The sequence below is a fragment of the Hippocampus zosterae genome, chromosome 17 (genome assembly GCF_025434085.1).
Source record: "Hippocampus zosterae strain Florida chromosome 17, ASM2543408v3, whole genome shotgun sequence".
Taxonomy (NCBI): Eukaryota; Metazoa; Chordata; class Actinopteri; order Syngnathiformes; family Syngnathidae; genus Hippocampus; species Hippocampus zosterae.
The window spans coordinates 4747983-4775406 of record NC_067467.1 but is presented as its reverse complement, the minus strand read 5'-3'; the positions used below and the strand labels follow the sequence as shown (position 1 = coordinate 4775406).

Below are 27424 nucleotides of genomic sequence, written 5' to 3'. Positions count from 1 at the left end.
GGAAACACTCCAATTCCAATTCCATTCAACCGATTACAAAAATGAACCACTTACAATACATTACCACTCACTCCATTTACAATGCAAGGAGATTTACCGCCATCGCAGCCGAATGAAGTCAAATCGATTCCAACTACGATGCTACAAGTTGGGCCTCAGCCACGAAATATTTTTTAGAATAGCTCGTCCCATCGATTTTATCGGATACAATATGACTCCGTCCAATCGCGATCCAATCACAATGCGATATGACCTCCGGCTACAAATATTTACCGCATCGGTGAAATGATAAGACAGAGGGACAGAGATTAGTTACTCATGAGAGAGATGCATGCCTGAAGTGATACCCGTGACCGTTTTCCTTCCAACTTTCTTCTCACTTTCCTAATATGTATAATGTAGTGCAAGAAGCTGTGTGCTGTGAAATGGAGTGCGCGCGCGTAAAGCTATTTGCTGTAACAAACAAGCTTTCCAAAGTGAAAAACGGCGCGATGCGGCAAACAACATTTGCTCCGCCGCTAAAGTAAACACTTAAAGAGGCTGATTCATCATCGGGCAAATTATCTTAACAGACTTCAGCGTTGTTTCTGTTCATTTAGCCACACGCACTCGGCGAGCTAGCGGGAGCGCGGTGGGGTTTTAGCGATAACATCAGCTCATTCGTCTGATGGATTCATGTGCTGTTGCGCTGCGTTTTCACAGTCAGGGCTCTCTTTGCTTTTTGCTCATCGGAGGGAGCAAAACTCGGCTCAAAGCGGCCGCTTGGTTGCGGCGTAAAGTATTAGCCATTGACATGTGTTCACATTAGTTCTCAGAGGGCATAATGCAAAGGAACATGCACTGTAGGTCCTGGTGATTGAAAATGGAGGAACACAGAGGTTTTTAAATGTCAGCTTCAGGTAAAAAAAAAAAAAAAAAAAAAAAGTGCAGTGTATGCCAAAACACTTTATGACCGAGTACAAGTACAATTCTTGGAATATTGCCATCCAGTTCCCGGCAAGTGCTGGATTCCCAATTTGGCCCTAGAATGCTTCAGAGGTAAGGTAAAGATCAGGGTAATGTTGAGATAAGAGGTTAGCTAGCGCAAGGGGGGAAGGTTAAATGGAGAATGGGGAAAATTGTTGGGGGAAAAGAAGGTCCTGTGAAAAAACAGATTCCGGGTACTGCCGTTTTCTAATTTAATTCTAAGGTCCCTGCCAGTTCTCTGCACCTAGATGATGATCAAAGATCTGTATTTTGGTCACAGTAAAAGTCTAAAAATTGGGTGAAGGGGACGGATACTGCGTCGCGGGGGAAGAGTAGTTGAGCCTCCTGTCATTACGATTATGAAACGCCCCGACACTTCTGTGAAATGTCAAATCAGCTTTCACCTTGCCTTCAAAGCGTACACAATGACACATATGTGCAGGTAATCTTCTTACCATTGACATTTTCACAGCAGTTCTTCAAGGTGACATTTCAAATGTCAAGAACTTTTCATGGGCCGAAAAAGAACAAATATAAAAGAGCGAATCTTAAGAAAATGTGTTGCAAGTTGCCTGAGGCCAGTGGTCCACTGGCCACCAAATGTTTTGAAAAGTGCACTGTGAGTGTGTGTGTGGGGGGGGGGGGGGTGAGAAAAAGGTAGAGGAAACCATTTTACATTTTAAAGCATTTTGATATTTTCAAGAAACACGAGATATTGCGATCGATGATTACAGATACACTGAATGTACCAAATTGGGGGGGGGGGGGGGGGGGGGTAATAGAGTGTCTCCTTAGACCAGGGGAAGAAAAAAAAAAAGGGTAGATTCTATCTTTTTGCTGCGCTTTTATAATCAGCAGTTCAAAAAAAAGTAGGGTACACAAAAAGCAGCCGTTTCTCCCAGTGGACTCGCAAACTGCTGGTCTCATATCTCAAAAGTGGCATCAGTGTCATCTTACTGGTGGTTGTGCATCAGTCAAGGTGTTTCCAAGTTTGAAATGTATAGTGGAGTGGTATCAGATGCCCCCCCACGCCCACCCCCTCACCCGACGGCAGTTAAAAGTCAGTTAGCGCACTGTGCGTCGTGTTGCCGACCTCGTTAAACACATGACGGTTCGGGGAGGCGACGGGCTCCCCAAGCTCATTATCAGCCGCCGCGATGACACTGTCCTCCCACCGGCTGTCCACTTGCCGCCATCATCATCATCATCATCAACAACACGTAAACAAGACATTTAAAGTCTGTCCCCGGTTCCCTCACCCGCCGTAAATTGCACTGGAAAACGGCGTAGGGACAAATGGTTCTTTGTGTCGGACAAGGGGGGGGGGGGGGGGGAATAAATAAATTTTATATATATATATATATATATATATATATATATATATATATATATTAATCAATGTTGGATTGATTCGCTCCGACGTCCCCTTGCAATTGCCGCCATAAAGCACAACATCAGCATCGGCCCGAGCCAGCGCTGATGCCGCTTTAAAGGCTGCGATTTGTGGTTCCCCTGTCTGCCAACAGTACAGGATAGTCATTGAGAAGGTGCAGTCCCAAATCATCTACGACCAACTAATCACCGTAGCACACCGTCATGATAGCATTCACGAAATGGACTCATACGGCATCGTGTATATAGCAAACTCCTAGCATGCTAACGGTTAGCGTGTTACCATAACACGAGAAAGCGCTCAGGTGGATTCTTAAGACTACATCATACATAACAAGTAGGAAGTCCATTTCTGTCAATCCGATTGTACGTCATAGCCTCTTGCTGGGTAGTATTTCGACACGAGTGCATTTTGTTTCTTTTACTGCCTCGCAAGCGCTTTGTCAGGAGCAAAACAACAAAGATAACGCAGAGCCTGGTTACACAACGCAAGAAAAAGCACAGCGCAGATATTACCGCTCATCTATGACAAGCACTCCCGAACGTGCCCCTCATGTAGCAATATCATATATATAACTAGAAAATAAAAAGAGAATAATAAAAAATTTAAATAGGGTATCGAGAGAACATAATATCGTAATAATAAATGGCGTGAATAGACTTGCTTTCTTACTGAAAAGAGTCAATAAAGACGGACTGATCCCACGTGAGACAGAAGAGAGACATTTGAAGGAATTGTAGAAAACTAAATGGAAAGCCAGTTGTACAATTTGCATTTGAAATACAAGCAGTGCTATTTTTTTTTGTTTGTTTTGACTATTTTACTCTTTATTCTGATTTATATGCAGCATAAATGTTAATTTGATATATTCTTCATATGACCAATTTAGCTTCTACGGTGAATTAACCTTTTCAGGAATTTTTAAATAACTGAATGGTGATTCAATTCTAAATACTTTTTTTTTTTTTTACCCTTAATTGTATCAAGATATATACGGTGAAATTAAATTTGGGACATAGAAACCGGGAGGATCAATACTGAATTTATATCACACCTTTAAGTCGGTTCTTCTTTCCGAGGAGAATTGACTCAATGCGAACAGTTGAGGCGCTCAGAGGAGGCCAACAAATAGAGCAATAAAAGTGTCCTAATTTGACTTCTTGAGACCTGCAGCCAAACTATTTTCCATTCTTTCAGTGTGTTATTAAAAAAAAGAAAGGAAAAAAAAAGAAGCAGTGCTGCGCAAGTGGGGGGGCTGTCTCAAATTTCATTTTCTGGATTTGCAGCCACGGTTTCGCTACGCTTTTTTTTTATATTTGAAATGCCAAATGAAGGTGCCGTCTCAATTAGATGAGATGGAGTGATACGCTGACACACTCTGACACGCCATAATTTTTACACCGGCACGCTGCTTTCCAATCTCATCTTTCCGGGCTAAAAGCAGAAAAGAGCTTTTTATCTTTATTATCTGCCTTCCAGCTATAAATGCGCTAATAATCAGCTGACAACACATTTCATATCATTGTCATTAGTTGACCATTTCGCGGTCAATTCACCACTTCTGTGTTTACATATTTTTCACAGCTCGGTTCGACACACGCATGGTAATGAAAACTGTAGCATCCACCGGGAGGTGTTATGAGATGATATGAGTGAGATTTGTCAAATTTATTGGATTATTAAAACCATTCATTTTATCGGCAGGCATAAAACACATTGCTAAAAATACAGTGAGAAAAAAAAAGTCATGAAATGACATTGTAAAAAAAAAGTTCACCTACAAAAGTTTTTCAGAAGACAGGCTACTGTTGGTTGTTTTCAAACAAGTGATAATAAAAAATAGATTCTTCGTGTATCGTGACCCAAAATGTCTGCATAAAACAATCATTTACACATTTGACTAAGTGTAAATGCTATCTATTCGAAGTCCGGTGCGCACCAAAGCGTAAAAATGAAAAGAAACTGTCCGGTGATAAAAAATAGGAGCTTTATGAAGGCTCGAAAACCAATTTCGTAATCAAGATAACGTGTGAAGACTTTACCGACACAGCGCAAAAAGAAAATGCGGCAGTCGGATCACAGGCCTCCTGGATCCCCGCTTCTGATCCCAAATAAGCCTTATCCAAGATCCCAGCTCAGACAACTCACACTCTGACAAGGCAAAGTAAAAAGCGTCAACACTTAAAATAGAAACGTGTGCCGCAACCAGATCACAGTTTCCCCTGGATTGCCCTTCCGACACCAATCAAATGGTCTCAAACTCACACCGAGCGGCCTGTAATGTCAAACCGCCGCTTAATCAGACGACGTTTTAAGAAGTCGACTTGACGATTTGGATCGCGGCCTCCATCCACCCCGTTTGATACCTCTGCTGCCCGCCCGAGGCGGCCGTCATCCACTTAATCACCGTGCCAACTTTCCTATTTATTTATTTATTTTGGTTTCGAGAAGATGATGGGCTAGCGTGCGACCATTTTGTGCTGCGTGTTTTACAACGCATGAATAATGGATGTTTTGTAATGTTTGAGGGGGGGGGGGGGGGGCACGGTGGACAGCCAACAAAAATGAACCGCTTTTGACGGGATGCAGTTGATTAGACTCGAGTCACATTGACCTCACAGGGGGACAGACAGAAGAAACTAATACTGGAGCGGAAATGAAGTGAGAGGAAAGGTGATTAATCGGGCGCTTGTTAAGAGACGATTGATTGTCTCTTAAGAGCAGAGTCAACGGTTCAACTGCTCGTTATGCCTCGGCTATTTGCATAACATGAAGTGATGCCTGTGCGTGCGTGCTCATGTGTCGAAGCTGGTTTTTCTTTGGAGTGACCTCTTGAGAAACGGAGAGACGGCTTTTCAGCTATAAAAGCTGTTTTCATGCCGTGTCGTGATGACATAAATCATGCATGAGTCAGAAAAACAGCTCCGATGAACTTTAGCTACCTTAATTACTGAAACTTTTACAAGAAAATGTAACACCTGCATATTATACACACACACACACACACACACACACACACACACACCAATCAGAAAATTGATGGCATTAATAACAGAGTCGTGCCTTCGCATTTACCGAGGTCGGGTTTCATTTGCGAAGCGTCGTGATTGATACCCGTTCATTAGTCGACATGCATCTTGCGCACCGACCGTGTGAGATTTCATAAACATCCCATAATAGTCATCATTATCGGCACGAAAAAACAACAGCGGCTCTGTCCGCATGAATTATTCCAATTGAACGCTTTGTACAACTTCAACCCCCCCCCCCCCCCCGTGGCAATGATGAAGATGCAAACGCTTCACAATTGAACGTTGTCCATCTGTCTCGTGGACGGGGGTGGAATTTGGTTACGATCGGATCAGAATCTCTCGTAAGTTAGTGTTTGAATACACCTAAAATGGCTGCTCCAAAGCAGAATGGCAATCTTTCGATGTCTTCCAGGCAAGGTTTTCAAAAGCTTTTTTTTGTGGGGGTACTCAAGTTAGTGCTTCTCAATTCTCGACTATATGTAGTTGAAATTTGTTAGCAAAGAAGCGTAGTTTGGTCATAAAATGATCCTAAAATGTGGACCCCACCCCCCCTTGCTAAAATGATATGACCCAAATTGGCAGTGAAGATGTTTTTCTGAGCGTGGCCTCTTCAGACACTTTTTGTGTGGGTCTAATTACGTGAAACATGTCAAACAAATTTCATGTTACTAAGTAAAGTTGGCTTCTGGGACTGAATTTTGCCAAATTGGCGGTACGTGGTTACCCACTTTCAAATACTGGATAGGTTAAATATTGATGATGGCAGACCGTGACCGCTCTGCCAATAGATTGGGGCAGAAAAACAGCTCTTAACACACTGCAGGCCACAAAATCGGAATATTCGTTCACGCATCCTATCATCTGTGCTTTGCTCACTTTGACGGCAGGGAAAAGAAGTTCAAATATGGCTCGATTAGCACTTTGTTTGGCCCGTCCGTGGCTTACTCTTCAAATGGCCTCTTTAACCTGCAGGAGATAATCACTCAGGAGTGTCGTTATTTAAGTGCCACTGCGACTGATTAATTTGATTGACTTCGTAGTGTGGGCCAAAAGATTTGCTTTGAACATTTTTACTCTTGTTCCCCTCGCTGCCGATTGGGCTTCCTGATTGGGAAAGCTTGCTCTCATTTCCCTCCTTAGCTTCTTCCTTCTTTTGAGATTTGATAGCTTTGTGCTCCCGCACACATGGGAAAGAAATCACCGGGGCGACCACAAACCTAACTCCCATTGGAATCCGTCGCCTCCATTCATTTCGTAATTTACAAAAAAAAAAAAAAAAAAAGAGTTTCAGGAAGGAATTTAAAGGTTGGGGGGCGTCTCTGTGTGATCGCACAGAGACGAGGATGTGCGGGGGATGAAAGGCTGCAAGATGTCTAATTGAAGTGCAAACATGAAAGGACACAAGACAATGACAAAGATGGCAGCAGGAATCCATCTCTATTATGTAACCACCTGCGTCTGATCATGTTTGAACGGAAGGGACACACACACTATTTCAGAATAGCGGCAGACCACCAAATTGGAACTGTGAGGACTCAAACAAGTTCCCTGGCAAGAGGAGGGAAAATCCATTTTCTGTCCCGCTATTCCTAACCCCGCTGACTTTGTCCGAGTGTCGAAGTACAGCCAATCACGAAACAAGCCAAACAACTTCTTGGGCTCACATTCAACCGCACAGAACATTTTGAGTTTTAAATTAACCGAATAAATATTTTGGGGAATATGAGAAGAAGTCAGAGGCTTTGGAGAAAATCAGGAAGTCACGGAAGACAACACGCAAATTCCGCACAGAAAAACCGCAGCTTGGATTCAAACCACCAACCTCAGAACTTTGAGGTGGACATGCCCCACCATTAGTCCAGGGTGACTACGGGAAAGGAAAAAATAAAAAAAAGATCATTGTAGTCGTGTCGTTTTAGGTTCCTATCTGTCCAGGTCTTTTTCGATGGTTCAGGTCTTTGACGGTTTGCATCTGTTTGTTTGATATTGAAAAACGCTACTCGCTAATACGGTCGTTCAATTTAAATGCCGACAGTTATATCACAAATTACCAGTCACGATATTTCTAAAATCAAGTACAAAACCGTTTGTCAACTCATTTGCAGGTGAACGCAACAGTAGTCAAGGCGCGGAAATAGAACGCAACAGGATAGTTTACGAAAAGAAAGTCAGACGTGAACTCGACGTCGGGCTCCATCATCAAAGACAACCGAGAACTGGTTTATCTGGCCACATTTTTCTTCTCAGTCGGACAAATTGTTTTCTTTCATGCGCTGCGGGGCGGCGGGAAGACGCGTCCATCGTGCGCCTCATTTGGAAGGGAAAGTTTTGAAGGATGGGAAAAGTCACAACATAAGTAGGCGGGTTGGTTGGTTGGTTCATCCTGGGGGAAATTAAAATTTGGAAGGAGTCATGGGCATCACCTTAATTTGTCTGCACACCATGAAATTTGGTTGGCGTAATTAGACCGACAAAACATTTCCCATAAGGCCATGCCAGAATGCTTTGAAGAGGCCATTTTAGCGTCATTTGGCACATCTACAAGTGTCCTTCAAAATTCTTTGAACATGTATCCCCCCCCCCCATCCCTAAAGCCACTTCACTTAGCAACCAGAAATCAAATAATTATTTCTTTCATGAGTAGATTCACACACACAAATCTCAACAAGTCACCCCTGAAAAGACAAAGTCGGCCATTTTGGCTTGACAGCAAAGTTTGGTAACTCGTCAAAAAACACAAAATTGTATGAGTTTGTGTGATGTGAAAAAAGAAAATGTTTTGCTTTGGGGGGAAAAAAAAAATCAAAGTAGGAATCCAACACAGATAGCAGACTCTGACGTGGTCTGTCCACTTTGTTGTGTCCAGCATTAAAATATTGACAATATTCACAGGATGGCAGGCAGGGAGGAAAGGAGAAAATTGAAAGGCCAAGCAGCAGGAAACTAAAAATATGAATCTGTGAGGGACTTGTGCTCCGGGCCTCTGCGCAGGTTGCCGCTGTGAATTATTCATTCACCTGGCTTATTAGATATGTTTAAACCTGCCGGGAGATCAGTGAAAAATTAGGTCTTGAACGAGCAAAATGGTGCCGTGAGCACAAAACCACACGGGGGGGAGAAGACTCTCCGCCATCATAATCTATGTTTGTGCGCTTGTGTGTTTACATCTGACTCGGAAACATAGCCAGCGAACTTAAAACTCCTAACTCGCACACTGTACGCCACGGCTCTTTGCTAGCAAGTCAGCCGGACGGACACCAAAAGGCCCGACACGTCGGCAGCAAAGCGTTTTGGTTCACAATCTACCAACAGCAGAGCATTATTTTAGATAACGCAAGCACATAGCTTATCGCATATTTGGCAGATTTCAAAACGACTGAACCGGCACTGCGGATGAACGCGCATCTGAATACAGGATGTGCCTCGAGCCAAGATAACTTGGGGGTAAATAAAAGTCATCTTGACGTTTGGATGAGGTGAATCCAATTTACAGCCAATGTCCTGTTCAATTTGTTCTCGTTTGTAACTTCCCGACAGCGGATTTTAGTACTGTTTAAAGCCACGTTTGAACTTTGCAGAAGAGAACGCATCTCAGATCCAGGCCCCTAAAACGAGCAATGATGCCCACCGTGCTGTGCGAAATCATTGCGCGTTGGCGGTGCAGGCTAATTGCTGGACGTGACGCGCGAAACCGCACGCTAACGAGCCCTCTCAGGAGGCTGTTTTTGCCCGATGACCACCGCGTGTCGGATTATGTTTGTGTTCGATTACTTTTCAACATCTTTACTTCAAAAATGTATATGAGGAGTTCATGTCAAATTAAAGCAATCACTTTTATTCGATAAGCAAGATAACTCGGCGACCTGCCAAATTGCTGTTTAAAGTTATATTTTTACCAATGATACTTTTTGGTTAGGTCTTAATTGATTCGATTTTATTTATTCACTAAATGATGTCTAAAACAGTCTTTTGTACATCTGTACAACATTCTTGTAACGCAAAACAAAAAAATTAATACTGTACATAATTCATTCAAATACTGCAAAGTAATGTGGTAGCCACTTATTATTTCAATAATGATAAAAAAAATATTTTAAAAAATATTTCTAAAATAATACTGCTGATTAAAATATTTATAATATATTTCTCATATTGATCAAAAAGTAAAACATTAATTCCACATTGATTCAAAAATATCCATTTATTAAGATTTGTTTTTAAAGAAATACATTTTAGTTAGCTCTTATAAAGTCATTTTAAAATGAGTTTGCAGCCTTTTTTTTAAACGACCAAAACCATCCATTTAGCTTTTTGCACTTTTCTTTTCTATTTAATTACTTCTAATTGTTATTTATATATATATATATATATATACAGTATATATATATATTTTTTTGTGCGGCTGCACCTGCCATGATTGATTCGAATTTGAAAAGCGGTGCCTTCGTAACAATGCCGCCCTCATTATGTCTGAAGCATTAAGAGCACACATGCAGAGTGCAAATTATAGTTAAAAAAAAAAAAATCAAATGTTCTGGTCGGCCGACGGCGGCTGATTCGTCATTCCAGAGGCGATGAGTGCCATTCGGCCATTTTGTTCCATCAGCACAAAGCGAGCGGGCAGAAAACTATTACAATGAAGCCCGAGAAAGAGAAATTAGACACAGACCATATTCACGAAACATTACCTGGAATTGTTTTTGCAAAATGCGCTGACTCAGTGTCTGGCTGACGCACGTCCCCCCCAAAATTCTATTCCACTGCCTTTGACACGGAACAACGACTTGTCGGGCACAACACTGCCTGGATGTTTTTTTTTCCTGCTTTAAAAGCATCAAAAAGTCAGACCAATTCTATGCAGGATATTACATCTCCACAATAATCTGTGCTATAAGGTCAAATTCTAATATTTTTGTGACCTTTTCCTGAACAAAACGTGTTTTTCAAAGAAAATACCAATTCAATTTCACAGGTGCGTGTCAACCTTTTGTGAGAAAATCACGTTTTAAAAGGGAAACATCACTTATAAACGACCATTTTCCAGGCCAACCATACTGCCCGACGGATCCGTGATGTGCTCGGGTGTCTGACTTATTTTCCGTGGCTTAGCGTCTTTTCAGTTTCTCGCGTGTCGGCACTCTTTGAGCTGCCTAGACAAGAGGCGTCGCGGCAGCTCTCTCATTCAAAATGTTCGCTCTTCACTTTGCCGCTCTGACAGCTGCGAAATAGCGGGAGCAAATAAATAAATCACCGCCTCTCCTAAAGAGACGTGGCACTCCAGATAAGGAGGACTTACTTCACAAGTAATGCGGCCCTTGCATCTTTTCTCATGATTTTTAACCCTCGCTCGGTGATGATCTTTCTCGCGCGTGCTCTCAGGATCTGCTGCAATGACACAGTCGCCGAGGGCCGCCATTTTGAGGCTTTTTACATTGGCCAGTGATAACTGCAAAGTGTTTTTGTGATTCCTGAAGACAACATCAAAGAAAAAAAATGACAGCAAGAAAGTAGAACAATAAAAAAAATGGAGAAAAAAAATAAAAGAAAAACATGAAAGGGGGGGGACAGATGTACAGAATTGGTTGAAGGAGTGTAGGTAGGGAGAATCAAAAGTTGTTCTTACTGAGAACCCGTTTTTAGCTTTGTTGTTTCACCAATGTAGCATCCGAGATGTTAACACAACAACAGTTGCCTTTCTATTGCGTCATCCTTGCGCCTCACTCTCCAAGCACGAGCATGAGTAAATGATTGACACTCAATGCGGCCGTCACACTAATGTAACAATTGAATTACGTGTGGGCTGATTGGTCATAACTGGAAAGTGGGCGCCAGGGAGACGAGCTGAAGAGGCGACCGTTCGGTCTGTCTGTCACTTGTGAGCGCAGGTCATTAAATGGGGTCTGCGCATCGGGCGTATTCGCTCCGAGAGTTTGTGAGGTTTTGTGTGACAAGAGTGACTTGAGACGCCACAGCATTATCATATGAACAATGAAAGGAGGTTGCGTCACTTGCAAATATTTCTTTACGGCACTGCTAGGGTTACAAAATGTTGTCTGTATCGTGCAGTGAATTATGGAAAGTCTTCATGTTCCCAATTGTCTTCGGTATACAACAAAAACAGTCATTGACCTCGCCGCTCCAACGCACTCAGAGGGCACTGAAGCTGGATAGTCGTACAGTCAGCGATGGATGAGTAGGTCCCGTAGCGATAGATGAGCAGAGAGAAATACCGAAGTAAATATGAGCAGTGTGACAGCTTGGCCTGTTTCCTCCAGCCAGAACATGAGAAAAGTTGACACCCGTCCACATGCATCAAACATCAAACACGCCTGGCACCTAGCGTCACCCACGTCCCCCGCATCCCTTGATGAGTGTCGGTGATGTCACTGTGACATCACATGGAGACAGACGCGCGGACAGATCGCCTAGGAGAATGAATGATGCGCCTGCGGTTTGACTCTTCCGCTCGTGTGGATCAGAAGGCGTGAAGGTCGGAAGTGCTGCAGGATAAAACCACACAGGAGATGCTTTATTCCCGTTTGTATATGAGGTGGAAGGTGTTTAGCGCATACAGGTTTAATAAAAACAATGATAGGTAGATGGATTGGGAGATTGTTCAAACGTGGGTTGGGAGGTAGTTAGGAAAGAGGAAGGGTAGGTAGCGTATGGGTGGCTTGTTGGTTGAAGGACGTATGTAGGTTGAGGTTTGCACTGCAGCACCTCCGCATCCAACGCTCGCTGGCCTGCCTGCCCCTCTTGATCAGAAGGATATCATCTCTGTCTGCTGGAATCGGCGCCAGCTCCAAAAGGGTAAAAGATTGGGGGGGGGGGGGATTGTCTGACAAAGAGCGACTCGAGATGCCCTCGATGTCAGACGCTACGATAATGCAGACAAACCGAGTTGAGATGAAAGAAACGTAAGCGATGGCGTGTACTCGTTATCTGAACGTACGCACTCGTAAGGGAAGTGATATTGTGCATTCTTGATATGTAAGTAGCAAAAAGGGTGGGCAGATGGATTTCTTATGTTCAATATGAGGCTTACGGCACCCGTCTTGTTTTCTATATGGACGGAATACGCAATTTCAGCCCTTTCTGTCAACAGTGTTTCCTCATTATTTGTCACATCTTGCCACAACGCGGCTTGCTCCGCATTCCTGCAGTACTTCCAAATGCCTGCAGGAATGCGGAGCATTCTGCAGGAGTTCCAAATGGCCAACAGATGTTTTTGGTGCTCACTCGAGTAGACCAGATCATGTTTTTTTTTTCAATTATTATTTTTTTTTAATTCATGTTTATTTCACAGCTGTTCAACTCTGTTTAAACACAGGCCAGCTGGTGAGGATGCCGCACCACTGACAACTTGAATTTAATGCCCACCTTCATGATGATGATGGCGGTGGTGACTGGGAGGCGGACTCTTCAAACAATTAAGACTATGTGGAAATTCATAGGCTACGCCCTACTAAGACTCAATTTTAAGGTCAGATGACATAACGTCGGGCGCGCCTTGACCGCAGGCCATCGTCCAAATGCACGGGGCCTTTTAATCCGGTCTTCATTTCTATGGAGATGGGCCCCGATCCAAGGCTGCTTCGTAACACACTTGTAGCCGATTTTTGGTGCTTAGTGGAGGTACCAAATGCCCCACCACATCCCAAATGTTTGCCCCCCGCCAGCCGCAACCACAACACAGAGGCAGCATTAGCCTCAAGTAAGCCCCGCTTATTGGACAACAGAACCACTCAGTCTCCGCTGCTACTGGATCGGACGACAGCCGCCCAGATCTATTATATATGAAACGACAACCCGGAGGCGGAGCGGTCACCGGGGTTAGGATACGAGTGACAAAACAGCGGCCTGTCAGCGGTTGCCGTGAGGCTAACTGGCGCTGACACACCGGGGAAAACCGCTAACATCACTGTCATGGATGTGGTTTCAATGCGAGTGCTAGCTAAAGCCGTCACTCGAAACTAATTATGATTACAGAGGAAACCGAATGGTCGCCGGGAAGAAAAAGGATTGGAATAATGTTATTTTAATTAAGATGTTTTATTTCGCCGGCTCGCCCTCACGGAGTGCGGTTCTATTACTGGGGAAAACCTCAGAGCGTATACATGCGTCAAGCTAAATTGCTGAGCCCTACTGACTTCTGTCGCTATCCAAAACAGCAGTGACCAAAATGGAGTTGTGGTCACTCCATCATGTTCCGTGTGTCCACATTTTCATGGTAGTAGGACTCAAAGGACCCAAGGACACTTAACCCCGTCTCGTCTCCAAACACACACCACTTGACAGAACGGTGATGAGTCCTTTCGAAGCCCATGATCGAAAAAGACGTGGAACTGTATTTTCCCGGTGCCGTGCGTTGGAATACACGGACGGAATTAGCAGCCGACAAAGTGACAACAAGGCAGAAGGAAAGGTGCGGGACCGCCCGGAGCGTCACCAAGGCAACGCTGCTTATCAGCATCAGACTCGGGTGATGGACTTGTGGGGTGAGCGTGGGGACAAACGAGCAGGAAGTGAATCCAATCTGTGAATGTAAATTATTCACATTGTTTGGTCGCTTGCCCCAGTGCGGCTGCCAAAGCCGGTTTGACTGAGCAACTTGAAATTTGGTCGGCGCGTCCATCATGAGCAGACTCGCAATAAAAGTCTCAAGAAGCCAGAATCGAAAAGAGACGGGACGTCTGCCATTTTGGTTTGCAAGCAGCTCTTGTAGGTACGTTTCGCCATTTCCAGGATTTGAGGCATGTCCTGTTATTCGACCTGTGGCTCTCAAACTTTTTACACCGAGTACCACCTCCAAAAAAAATCCCTCCAAGTACAACCATAACAACAAATATGAAAATTGGTCATCTCCACAAGGATCTTGACCGAAAGATTCGTGTGATGAAAGTCTCACCTTGAAAACATTCAAAGGTGCTTCCCGACTAGCGGCTTTAATTGTGTTTGTATATCTGTTTAGTGTGCTTCTCCTAACGACTTTTAGGACCTCATTTGGAAACTTCTTGCTCTTCTTTTCACGCAGATAGCTGGAATTAAATTGCCGCTCGGTTGCTGAGGCAACCAACAGCCTCCCTCTTGTTATTCATGACTCATGTGAGGTGAGCTCCTCAAGTATAGAGTGACAAAAAAAAAATCCCAACAAATATTTTCCCGCTCTGCCTGGTTTGCCAAACAACTCCCAGGAACCTCCCGCTCTGCCGGCAAATCGCGCCCCCCGAATGGTCACGGCAGAGATTCCAAAGAACATCATTTGCGAGACGGATGCCAATAGCAAGTTTCGTAATCCGCATCACTCGCCGGGCACGGGAGGGGGGGGGGGGGTGCGCCGACTCATTACGTCGCCTCCCACGGGTGTCTTTGGCATGAGCTGGGGAAATATAGACACCCTATTAGCACGTCTCCCGCTGTGCGGTGCTGCGACAGCGCGGGTCAAGACACGTGGGAAGGCGATAATCAAAGAAGAACCGCCTAGCAGACTGAAACGAGCGGAAAAGTGGCAATCACTCATGAATGAGGCCACGAATGCAAACAAACTACGCTGAACATTCACCAGTGCTTAACATAGCTTATATTAATACGGCCGCAGGGTGATACAGGAAAAAAAATTGCATTTCCTTTTAGCAGAGCATAAATGTTGCGTCTGCAATTACGTTCCATCAGCATCTGGTCTGCATACCCCAATGGGGACGATAGAAAATGTCAGCAAAGCCTTAAATATGCGTTTGCACCAAACAACCCAAACATGTTTCTGCACCCTAACTTCCACAAACGACTCAACTAAAGTTAGCCCCTGAAAAAAGATGAGCCACTGCGATGTGTGCCCACTTGACGGGTCACCAGGCACTCCAGAGTAGAGATAGACCACCGCTTTTTTTTTCCAGAGCCGATACCTATGCAGATTATTAGTCGTCAAGGAAGCCAATCAAACAAAATAATTCCCAGATTAAGCAGCATCTCTGTTAAAGGCACCGGACAATTTAAAGAAATAGTTCCCTTGAAGTTAACAGCTTTAAAGTGACCTCATATCAAACGTCAGATTTGAGGGGTTTTTAAATGTTATTTATTTCTTTTCTTTTTTTATGTCCGTTGCTGATATTTGTCAAAATGACAAATATAGGCACCGATAATCGGCCCCGGCCGAACATCGGCCTAGAGACCATATTTGGACACAAGCAATTACATTCATTCATTCATTCATTCATCTTTCGAGCCGCTTGATCCTCACTAGGATTGCGGGGGGTGCTGGAGCCTATCCCAGCTGTCTCCGGGCAGTAGGCGGGGGACACCCTGAATCGGTTGCCAGCCAATCGCAGGGCACACAGAAACGAACAACCATTCGCACTCACACTCGCACCTAGGGACAATTTAGAGTGTTCAATCAGCCTGCCACGCATGTTTTTGGAATGTGGGAGGAAACCGGAGCACCCGGAGAAAACCCACACAGGCCCGGGGAGAACATGCAAACTCCACACAGGGAGGCCGGAGCTGGAATTGAACACGGTACCTCTGCACTGTGAAGCCGACGTGCCAACCACTGGACTACCGGGCCGCCTACAAGCAATTACAAATACACTTAAATTACTTCAACATTATTAGGCTGGCACTGGTGCAGTAGCATCAACTGTATACTGTGCTGTATGCAAATGAACTTCGATCGACAAAGTTTACTCCCACCAGTGCCGTTTGACATTTACGTTGGGGGCAGCAGCATGCGCGGCTCCTCGGGAAGTTACTTGGAAGGTCACCGAGACGGATGTATAAGTTACGATGAGCTCTTGCAGTTTAAAACATAAGATGTCAAATTTGTTGGGGAATGTTTGGAAGGAGAATTCAAGAGGTGTACACAAAGTTTGAGGGAGCATTTGAGTGTGGGACCTTTGTCACACACAAAGCATTGAATGGCCACTTGAAGCAAAAATGACAGACCTGCTGTGTCTTTTCAGGCGCAAAGTCTGGGTTCTTTTTGGTTTCATAGCTTGTCATTGAACTTTTCCACATTGCTCCGCTCACCATCAATGACAAAAGCTCAACTGATTGACACCAACATGCTCTCCATCTGTCGGGTATTTGTCGCTCAATTAGGTTTAAAAATTCTACTTTGAGCCAAAATGGAAGCCTTTGTGTATGGGTATCGGGTATGGACTCTTGAGCATTGTTTTTATGCGTCTCCTCATAACAGACAAACCAATCACATTTCACGTTGCTAGGTGAAAACTGCTACATTTTCAAACCATTCTGGTGTGAAATCTTAACCATCATCTCACTTCATCACCATGAACCAACAACATTTGACATTTGATGTCGCCCACTACTGTATATGAGCGACAAGAACAACTCTCTTGAAGGAATTTATCTTTCAAGGCCCCCCAGAAACTGCCAAAGTGACACTGAAATGCTAGCTTCAAACCAAACTAGCACACACCCCGTGTCTTTTCTCACGATAGACATTACTACTACGTTTCATGTTACAAAATGAAACTGGCTTCAGGGGCTGAGTTTTCAAAATAAATACATAAATAAATAAATAATTCAAGGTCACACGGAAATGTCCAAAATGAGATTTCAAAGTGAGCTGCCAAGCAAACGGAAGCCATCACTGCAAACTGCCTCCCATTTTCTTTTCCGTTATTTGGAAAGAAAATATGACAAGCAGTGAGCTCAATTATTGAGCTCAACATTTCCTCCTTGTTTCTCTTGCCGTTTACCTTCACTTTCCACCTTCCTCCGTGATGCCTCTCTAAGGACGTTAATGCTAAGGTGCTAAAAATGCACTGAGTGGGAATTGAAGTGAGGGGCAACTGCTTCTAATCTCAAGGCTGTGAGCCTAAATCAAATGTTCACATCAGTTCGGGTCATAAAACACGATTTGCATGCAGCTTCAAATCTGGCTTCACTTGATGCCCAAAACAAAACGTAAAATATTTGGCCTGATCCAATTTACTTTTTTGTGTGACTTAAAGTCCATTTTCCGCTGACTGACGCATTTCCTTTCTCAAAGTCAGGTACTATGAGGTACAATATGTAAATGCTAGAAAACACAAATACGAACCGTTGAAAATATCTGCCCGCTTTGCAAGAAACGCCGTTTTACAGCAAAGAATTAAAACAAATACATCACAGTGCTTCAAGAAACATTCAAGTAGTATGCCTACCATTTATCCGGTAAAAGAAAAGAAATTACAGGATTTCTTTAGTAGTGTCAATAGAACACACAGTCGAGGATTACATCATACCACAAAGGTTTTTATATCATATTACATAACATATTATATCGCACAGCTCTGCTGAATATACGGTTGTGTGCTATTTATCTTCATTACAAATGGTACAGCACATGATTGTCTTTATCAAAGTAAATTTGAAAGAAAATGAGAAAATATTAAGTGTTTGAAGATGAGGTTGTTTTAGCTTGGGCAATAAGAAATTGCGTCAAACCTCTATCATCCTGTGTTTTACGCCAACAACAGATTTCGCTTTATTTTATAATGTAAATCTAGGAACACGATTAATGAAGTATATTGTGAGATAAATATGTTTTGTTAGTTGGGGGCGGGTGCAGTGCTTTTTAGTTTTTCACTGTAACCAACATTTAGAGGTTGATATTGTTTATATTGTTTGTACAATATTTTTGTCTCTCCGTGACTTACTTCGGGGATGGTCTAAAAATGTAACCACTGCGGCAGTAGGAGGTTACGAGATTCGTCACAGGACAAATCAACAGAGAAAACAACAGTACTGTAGAATAAAATCCTGCGACATAAGGGGTCTTATTCAAGAGCACAGTTGAAATAAATGGATTTTATCCCAAATGGCAAACAGTGCGTTGGCGCTTTCACTTCCCATCGCTTTCAATGAAGAACCAAGTCGCCAGAGGGGAGGAGTCAAGCGCATAACTCTTGTCGCTCTGTAATTGCATCGCGCAAGACGAAAGACGCTTAAGGACGACGGGCCGATTAGCAGCGGCCATTTGTCCCGCTCGGTCGGCTCTTTCTGCGGCTGTCAGCAGCAGGCCCCAGGAATGAACGGGAATGCGGTGACCCCGTTTGGGGCATCAAGAGTCTCAGTCGACAATTCCTCTCGGAAGCAATGAATGGTCACTTCGGCAGTCGCTGACACTGAATCAGAAACGTTCTGCTTTTGGAGCCTTGTAACTTTGAAACCCCTTTGGTCTGAGGAATGCTTCAAATATTGCGCTTAGAATTTGGCCAATGTGATGTATTTCTGTCTTCCTCATTGTTGATTTATGAAGACTGACCTTAACTGAGGTAAAGGGAGGCCTGCGATTTTGCTTCTTGACCTCCTGGATGACACATAGAACATATTATTGTAAAGAAAAACCTTGAGGTGACAAGGAGCGAATACTTTTTCACACTGGGTCAGGTACAACTGCTTTGAATGTTTTTTTTTGTACCCTTGAATAAATGAAATCAGCGTTTAATAACTACATTTGACATTTACTTGGGTTACATTTGTTTGATGATCTTAAACATTAAAGTGGGGAGAACGCTTTTTCAAGTCACCGTATGCACGCCGCCTTCAATGCCGCCTCTGATTTCGGCTAACCCGCCGGTCTCCATGTTCGCATTAATGAGCCGTTAGCCTCAAGCATTTAGCTTTTACACTCGGCAAAATGAACAAGACACGAATTTGGCATTTTGGAAATCCGATTGAAATCAGTGGTACTTTTAGGATAATTAAGGAAAAATCTAAACTGTGGACACGATCCACGATAGTCTAATTTCTGAAGCTACTTTCTTATATTTGATGCTTGTGTGGGTGTTTGCTCCCCTCAGGACCTGAAAATGAATAAATATTAGCGTGGTGGGCGTAGCGCTATAATGTAAACATGCTCTCCACCCAATGTGTTTATTTGAGGTATAGCAAGGAGCATTCGCTGGTACGATCGCAATAGCAACACACACAAAAAAAAAATCAATTTTCAAACGTGCTGAGACAAACATGAATGAACACTGACATTTTGGCGCGGGAGCGCTTCTAATAACCTCACCATTTATGCTAGCAGGGTGACTTTATGAATGCCAACCACGTCCTATTTCATCATCCCTGTTCAAGGTTGTCGCTTTTCACCTGGCGATGGAGCTACCAAGTCGCAACCATTATTTTCAATCACAACATAGAGAAAGCTCTCCAGTTGTCAATACTCTAGTGGGAAATTGTTTTGGGAGAAGAGCGAAGGGGCTAATAAGATTGCAGTGAGAAAATGGAGCCCGGCGTGTGTTTACTTTGATCCGGATCGATTTGGCACACGGCTCCCCTGCCCCCCCCCCCCCCCCCCCGTGTATTTTTATTTATTAAAAAAATAAATAAAATGATCACATTGGGATTGTGCAGCTTCACAAATCACACAACACATGACCTCATTTTCAACAACTTTTTCATGATGAAGCAGCCTGGTGTTCACGTGTCAAAATGAAATCTAATGGAAGCGCGTACTTGTTATTAAAGCCCTTTCAGCGGCGGCCTGATGCACCTCGTGGGCTTTCGGACTGGCGGTGCATAAACACAAATACAACAATGCGAGGAGAGAGAGAGAAAAAGCGGAGTAACGCCTACACAGGGTCCAACTTTTTTCGGTTTTCCTCTTTGGCAGTTTTGAACCACACGGGAGCTTACGTCTTACAAGTGAGAAGATGCCAGCAAACACTTTCAGTGCCAGGCTGGCTTTCTGTTGAAGCCTCAAATTTGGGTTTGTTCTTGTCAAGGGAAAGGACGTTTTAAATCGGTTAAGTCAATCTCCTGACTGAAAACCCAAAGAGCAGGCTATAATTTCAATGTCAAAGATAACTCGATAAACGTGTTTCGAGGTGTAACCAACATGAAAAAGCCGTCTTTGGATTTAAAAAAGAAAAACGTAAAGTGGAAGGTTTTGTGGGTTTTACTTCAACCCCACAGCGTATCTCACAGATTGGGTGTAAATGACCCGTGACGGCAAACGCTTTGTTTACACTTGATAGAGCTGCAACTAACCAGATCTATTAATGCCGGGAAAATAATTGTGACGCTTCGGAGGAAGGCTTAAGAGTAGCCAAACAATCTTCAGAATTAATTTTTCTTGGGTGAGTGGGGTTGTGGGGGGGGGGGGGGGGTGATAACCACCCACAATGGAAAAATAGAAGTGTTCCAATACTTTTTAGAGGAGACTCAAAATGGACATTGTCAGTTTTTGTTCACAGACCTCAGTTTGCGGCTTTCTTCTTTTTTTTTTTTCCAAGGACTTTTCAGCCAAACCTTTCTTGGCAATTGAATTAATAGGTCTGCAACTCATTTTGCGCTCAAAAGCTTTAACGATTTGCTGGAACAGGAAGTCCAAACACTGTGTGCGCCACTGATTTACACGTGCTTTTATGGACTCCAATAATTACAAAAGTGCCAACCATTCAGGTGATCTGGAACAGCTTAGACATTGCAAAATTTGGGTATGTGCAGGCGTGGATTACATTTGTATGAGTTAGAGGTGGAAACAACACGAAAAACAGATCGATGCCAAAGGGTATGAAGAAAGAAAATTGTGAGTTGTTTCGTCTGGTACGAACATTGAACAGACATCTGCCAAATTTATGGTCATTGAAATTGTGAATATGTTGCAACGAAACTGAAAAGCTCAAGAAAAGTTTTTTTCAGAAAAACCCCCCCCCTAGAATTGTAAATCCAAATGCTTCTTGGGTTTCCTATGAGCTGCACACTTGGAAGTTTTTAATCACAACATGCTTGTTTTTGTTTGGGGTCAGATTCTGTCATTTAGAAATTGTCAAGATGGCCTGCAGGTGTTCATCAGTGCGGTGACTCAAATGTCACGCTGTGCTCGTAATGTCGCAATCTTGAATCGCGCGGGTAGTGATGGGAGGCACTTAACTTATGGTACGTAATTTGCAATGAGCTGAAAAAAAACAGAAGACTAACCTCACTTCTTTCATGTAAATGTTTAAAACAAGGAGTAAGTATATCTTGAGTGTAGCAAAAACCATATCGCAGAATTTATCTGCTTGTTATCCGGGCTAGGTCCACGCTATTAATCAAATGGGCAGCGTGTAATTGGCATAATGGCTCGGAAATGGCCCGCGACATGCAACCAGTAATGCATAAAAAAGGATGATGACTAAAGCTGTGGAAAGGTTTCTCGACGAGCCAATGAACTTGGTTAGTTCAGACTTCAACCCCATAGAGAACACCGTCGATGAGGCATGAATGATACGTACCGACTAAACCGGTGGAAGGTTTTTGACTGTCCAAAAAAACGAAATCCGAGAGAACATGACATGATATATGACCCTTGATTTACTGAAGCCGACAAGATCCATCTCCCGACTTGAACTCAATAAAGCACAGCGGCACAGATGACGTTTTCTCTCGTGAACTTACAGATGAGAAGTTGTGAGCCCCACAAGGTTCCCCTCTGTACTTGCAGGAGAGCAGCATGTCATCGAGCTGGTGGCTCAGCCGGTCCATGAATTCCAAGTTGGTGCCCTCAAAGTTTCGGGGTGGCAGGAAGAGCCTGAAGTCTGATAGCTTGCCAAACCAGCCCACGCGGTCCTCCTGCAGCAGGTCCAGGACCAGGGGCCGGACGGTACGGTTGGCCAGCAGCAGGCCCAGCCAGTGTCCGGCAAAGTACAGGTCGCTCTTTGTGAGCTTGTAGAGGCGGATGGGGTTGTTGTTGCAGATGGTGACCACGGGGAAGGCCAGCTCCTTGGCCCACTCGGTGTGGACCCGAGTGTAGGTGGGGAAGGACATCCAGTGGAGGAGCCTGTTGGAGGACCAGGACAGAAGCAGGCCCATGCATGTGCAGAGAGCCAGGAGCCAGAAGACTCTTCGACTCAGGGAGCCGCGGGGGATGCACACTTGCCTCAGGCCGTGGAGGCGCGTTTGTGAGAGCAGAGCAAAAGTGAGCGCCCGGGTCGCTCCGCGCCGCCGAGTTGCCGCCGGGGACCCGTGACGACGCCCCTCTCGGGCCATGACCGCCGCCCACAGGGCTCCTACAACCGCGGGGACGGCGTCATTTCCCAGCCCGGCTTGCGGGGCTGCGGCCCACATGTAGCTCCAGGGTAAACGGTAAATCCACACCTGGATGAACGCCCCGTTGGCCGGTTGGGGACGGACACTCCCCCCTTGAGGTACCGCCGCGCTGGTTCACCCAGCGGACCTGCGGGTCCCTTCTGACGCTGCCGACTCAGCGGAAAGAAATTGAAGAGCGTCCGTCGCTGCAGCTCGTGTGACAGTGCGCGAGAGACGACACCAAAGGAGGAGCAGGCAGGACAGAATACAAACCAGTGGGGGTGGTGGTGGGGGGGGGGCTGACAAACGTGAGATGAGAAGGTAATGAAATCAAGGAGAGCGCAGAACGGCTTTGTTCACGTTCTTTCGTCTACGGCTTTCGGCAACAGTGACTGGACTCACGGAAGCTGATTGGCAGTCCGCGTCCGCTCAAGCCGTCTCACTTCCGTGACTTCCACGTGCCGCTCCTCGCTCGGACGGAATGGAGCTTGGCAAAGCCGCGAAGGTCTGGCGTCCGGGAGCGAAGCAAACACAACCACACAGCAGACGAGTTTGTCCTCGCGGATCCTTGGCTCGCCTTCTAAAAATACTCCAATCCATCAACTCCACGCTCCTCCTCTTCGTCTTCTTTCCCCACTTTTCCCTCACCAGCCTTCACTCCCCGACTTCCCCTCACGTTTGGCTCCGCTTTCCCTCCTCTTCAGCTTCCCGCAGCACGCGCCGCGCGATTTGAGCGGAACCCCTCCCGCACCCCCACCCCCAGCCCACGCTCTCCCCGCCACTGCGCTAACTTGCTCCAGCACCCTTCACCCCCACCCCTTGTCCTTGTTTGTCTGCCGCCGCCGCAATGAAACATGACAACGTGTGTGGATGACAATGTCATAAATCATGTATAAATAAATGTCCAATAAAATGTTTGTAATCATCTTTCGTGAGATTGGAAAGTAATCCAAGTCATAAATACGAAAAGCAAGTAAAAAAAAACATATGCATATAACAAATAAATACACAAATAAAGATTTGATAAACAAATATCTATATATATAAAATAATATATATATAAATCGACAAAATAGTGCAAAAATACAGAAAGTATGAATGTAAACGAATACATGACGTCAATAAATTGCTAAAAATATTACGACAATAAATGCCAAAAATTCATCAATACAAATGTTAATAACCTATTAAGTACAAATATTATAAATACAAAACGCCGGGGTCGCTTCACTTCATTGAGCCAGCAGAGGGCTCTGTGTGGCTTTGCTTTGATGATCCACATTTATTTTGTTTTAAAAATCAAGACACCCCTCCCCTCCCCTTTCTGCAGTTGAGTAAATAAACATCCCCTTTGGTGGCCTGTCAACAAAAAGACAAGAAGCAGGCAGGAAACTCTTCATCGAAAAACATGTTCTGTCTGCAGAACTGACAAATGTGCGGCGTCAGAAGGGTTGGTCGCGCTCGGAAGATTCAAACTCTCAGCCCGAGACCAATCAGCTTGAGTGCTCGTCCATGAATCCAAAACAATTTTTTAGACCACAAAGGAAGCAAACAACGGTGTAGCTATTTTCTCTATGACAACCCGAGATGTCGGGGTCAGGCAGGCTACGTTCACACTCCAGGGCGTGATACCCAATTCAGATTTTTTTTTCCCGTTAAATCCCATCTTTCACAAGACAATATCAAAAGGCGTTAACCGAATGTGTCCGTGATGTGACACGCGTGCACACAAAGCATTACGTCGGGTGATAAACACAAAAGACGATACGCCGAAATGTTTATATGACAATGACTTTATGATGAATTATAGATTATTTCATCACGTCAACGAGAGTCAGCTTCTACTTATACATAAACATCAACAGTCTATGGAGCCATACAGCAATACTGGGCAACTGTAAACGATAAGCAGGACGATTTTAATATTTTTTTGTGCCACAGTTGCTTATTCCTTTTCTCTCTCGTTCGTGTCAAAATGCTGAGTAAACAGAAAAGAGAGTTTTTATTTGCGCACATCAAATATTTCACGGCTCGCCCTTTTGGACCCGACCGTGTGCTTGTGATGCCAATTCATTTTTCTTTTTAGACAGCGCTGCTCGGTATTCTCAGGCTGACGCCACCCAGGGAAAAAGACAAAACGAAAATCTACAATGAGCCCTTATGACCTTCGTAAAGAGCGCAAGCTGATAAAATGTAAATATATTCAGAGGTTAACCGCTGTTGTTGGCAATTAAAAGGAATAAAACAAATACACGCTGCTGATGGCTTTTTTTTTAAACAATCACTCAACACACACATCTCTAAATAGCTACATTTTGATTACAAAAAAACAAACAGCAAGTGGCTAGCACAAGACACAAACCTAGCAGTCTTGGTCGTAAATCAAGGTCCTTTTGTTTTCGCAATACGGCATTATAGCCGTTAGCTAACACAGTGTTAGCGCCAGATGCGAATGCAGGAGTCTCTCAATGCTCTGAAACATGCAACAAAGTTGCAGAAATCTAGAACAAAGTTCTAGATTTCTGGAATTTGCTTCGCCTCTAACCAAACAAACAAAAAAATAAACTGAAATAAACAGTATATAAATACATAATGTGAATAGAAGCCCTTTCTTTGAAAAAAAAAAATCAGTTTTTCATGACCGTATGTAAATGAAGTAATTAACTCCGTGATTGGCTTCCAGTGGACTCCTTTATTTTTTATCATACGGAATACAATATGAAAATGATTCCCTTCATGTTGTCAGTCTCTTATTGCAATTAAAATTCGTTGGTCAATTTTGTTGAAAACTAGCCACGAGAAGGAATAAAACAAATACACGCTGCTGATGGCTTTTTTTTTAAACAATCACTCAACACACACATCTCTAAATAGCTACATTTTGATTACAAAAAAACAAACAGCAAGTGGCTAGCACAAGACACAAACCTAGCAGTCTTGGTCGTAAATCAAGGTCCTTTTGTTTTCGCAATACGGCATTATAGCCGTTAGCTAACACAGTGTTAGCGCCAGATGCGAATGCAGGAGTCTCTCAATGCTCTGAAACATGCAACAAAATCTAGAACAAAGTTCGCAAAATAACTTCAGCATGACATTAACGTTAATGTTAACATTCTTCCAGAGTTAAACTTAAATAAAAATGGGAATGGAGATAATGAACTGACTGCACGTTAATTCTGAGAAAGGTCAATTAAGTATTAGCGTGGCTCACTAGCGTCACGGGAAGTCATATGTTATAATGAGAGCAAAATGAAAGGATGGCTAATCCCGACTGAAAAGGCAGAGGTTGTTAAAATGCGTAGCTAATGCCCTCATTATGAATTATACATTTTAAAAAAGCCTTCTTATGATAATTTCGTGGCGACATGGCAAAAAATAAAAGCCAACTTTGGTTAACAAGCTGGACATCAGCCTTCATAAGCCTTTCACGCAAAACTCGCTGAAACTGGACACTGCAGTGTTGACACACAACTACATGCACGTTATTCTCGAGGAGCATTATTAAACGTATGGCGCATAGACGTCACTGACTGTCAGAGGATGCAGCAAAAGAAATAGTTTAGCCCTCCGGGGACGCTCTGTCTCACGTGCTTGTGATGAAGGAGGCGTGGGGGGCTGTATCTAAAAGGTCAGCGTATAACATCAACCTTCAGTCTGAATGATGGCGCTGACATTTCAACAAGAGCCCCGCCCACAATTCACCATGACTGTGGAGAGGGGTGGCACATGTCATGTTTCTGCATACGTTTAATGTATTTTAACTGTTTAGCAAACCCAACCAACCAAGATAATCCTTCCCGATGTGGCGGTAAATTCAAACATCAATTTATCATCAAGTTGCATGCTGGACCGGTGGTTACCACATCCTTGGTTCTGAATTTTTTTTTTTTCGGGGGGGGGGGGGGGGGGTCATTATGTGCCCTGACACTGACTGGTGACCAGTCTGTTTGTAGCAACCAGGCAGCCGTGATATGGCCTTAAAAAAAGGGGGGGGGGGTATTTTTGACTCAAACATGGCTTTTTCTTTTCCTTTTTGGTGTCAAATCAAATGGCAAAGTCGCTATTCACAAGTTTTGCTTTTATTTATTTATTTTCGCCATTCTGGAATTTGCTTCGCCTCTAACCAAACAAACTTTGAAAAAAAAAAGAAACTGAAATAAACAGTATATAAATACATCATGTGAATAGAAGCTCTTTCTTTGAAAAAAAAAATCAGTTTTGCCAAAACATGACCGTATGTAAATGAAGTAATTAACTCCGTGATTGCCTTCCAGCGGGCTCCTTTATTTTTTATCATACGGAATACAATATGAAAATGATCTTCATGTTGTCAGTCTCATTGCAATTAAAATTTGTTGGTCAATTTTGTTGAAAACTAGCCACGAGAGAGGTCCAAAAATTGGGGAAATATAGCACACAAATCAAAACATTTGCAACACTGTGTTTTTGTTAACGACGGCATTTCCAAATTGGCTTCTCTGGTTATCGTGTTTCATAGCTCCATTTCATCTAACGAATCATGTGATCCAGATCCAGGTCCAGTCTTTTTTGAGCGGCTGCCAAGCTATCTGATGCTGACTCACGTTGCCAAAAAACAACCACAATGTGCTTTGGGGCTCGCTCCAATTTGCTTGCCGTTTTAAACAAAGAAGGAAAAAGAAGAAGAAACAAATGGAGTAAAGAGTGCATCTACAGAGCGAGACGACGTTTCTTTTGTGTGTTGCTTCCTGCTAAGTCGCATTTTGTCAGCAACCACCTCCACCTCCCCGACTTGCTGGGTCTTCACCGATCTCATCAATCAACAGCCATGCAAATCAACGCACCATGAATAGGTTATGATATCTGTGATGACTCCTCATTTTATAATCAAGCTCTCTATTCAGAAGACATCATCGCCAGTCAGACCCAAAAGGAAGAAATTCACACTGAGAGCAATCTGAAATATAAACACATGACATTTGTTGATTTGTGCGCATCAAGCTAATTGCTGATACACAGTGGAACTGCTAAT

The 27424-nt window shown here is 43.7% G+C and overlaps 1 protein-coding gene across 3 annotated transcripts in view; it reads right to left on the bottom strand.

Annotated features, from left to right (window-relative positions):
* The window catches only part of asic2 (acid-sensing (proton-gated) ion channel 2), a 91709-nt gene that overhangs the window by 19721 nt on the left and 44564 nt on the right, over positions 1 to 27424 (bottom strand). The window contains exon 1 of one of the 3 annotated variants that reach the window (XR_007959338.1): positions 21784 to 23155. The exons of 1 other annotated variant lie outside the window; for it this stretch is intronic. Coding sequence is in view for 1 of the 2 variants with exons in the window: in XM_052048383.1 (XP_051904343.1) it covers positions 21784 to 22452 (669 nt within the window). In the remaining variant the exon portion in view is untranslated. Of the gene's footprint in view, positions 1 to 21783; positions 23156 to 27424 lie in introns of those variants that run through there. One more of the 3 variants, XM_052048383.1, reaches the window with a different exon arrangement.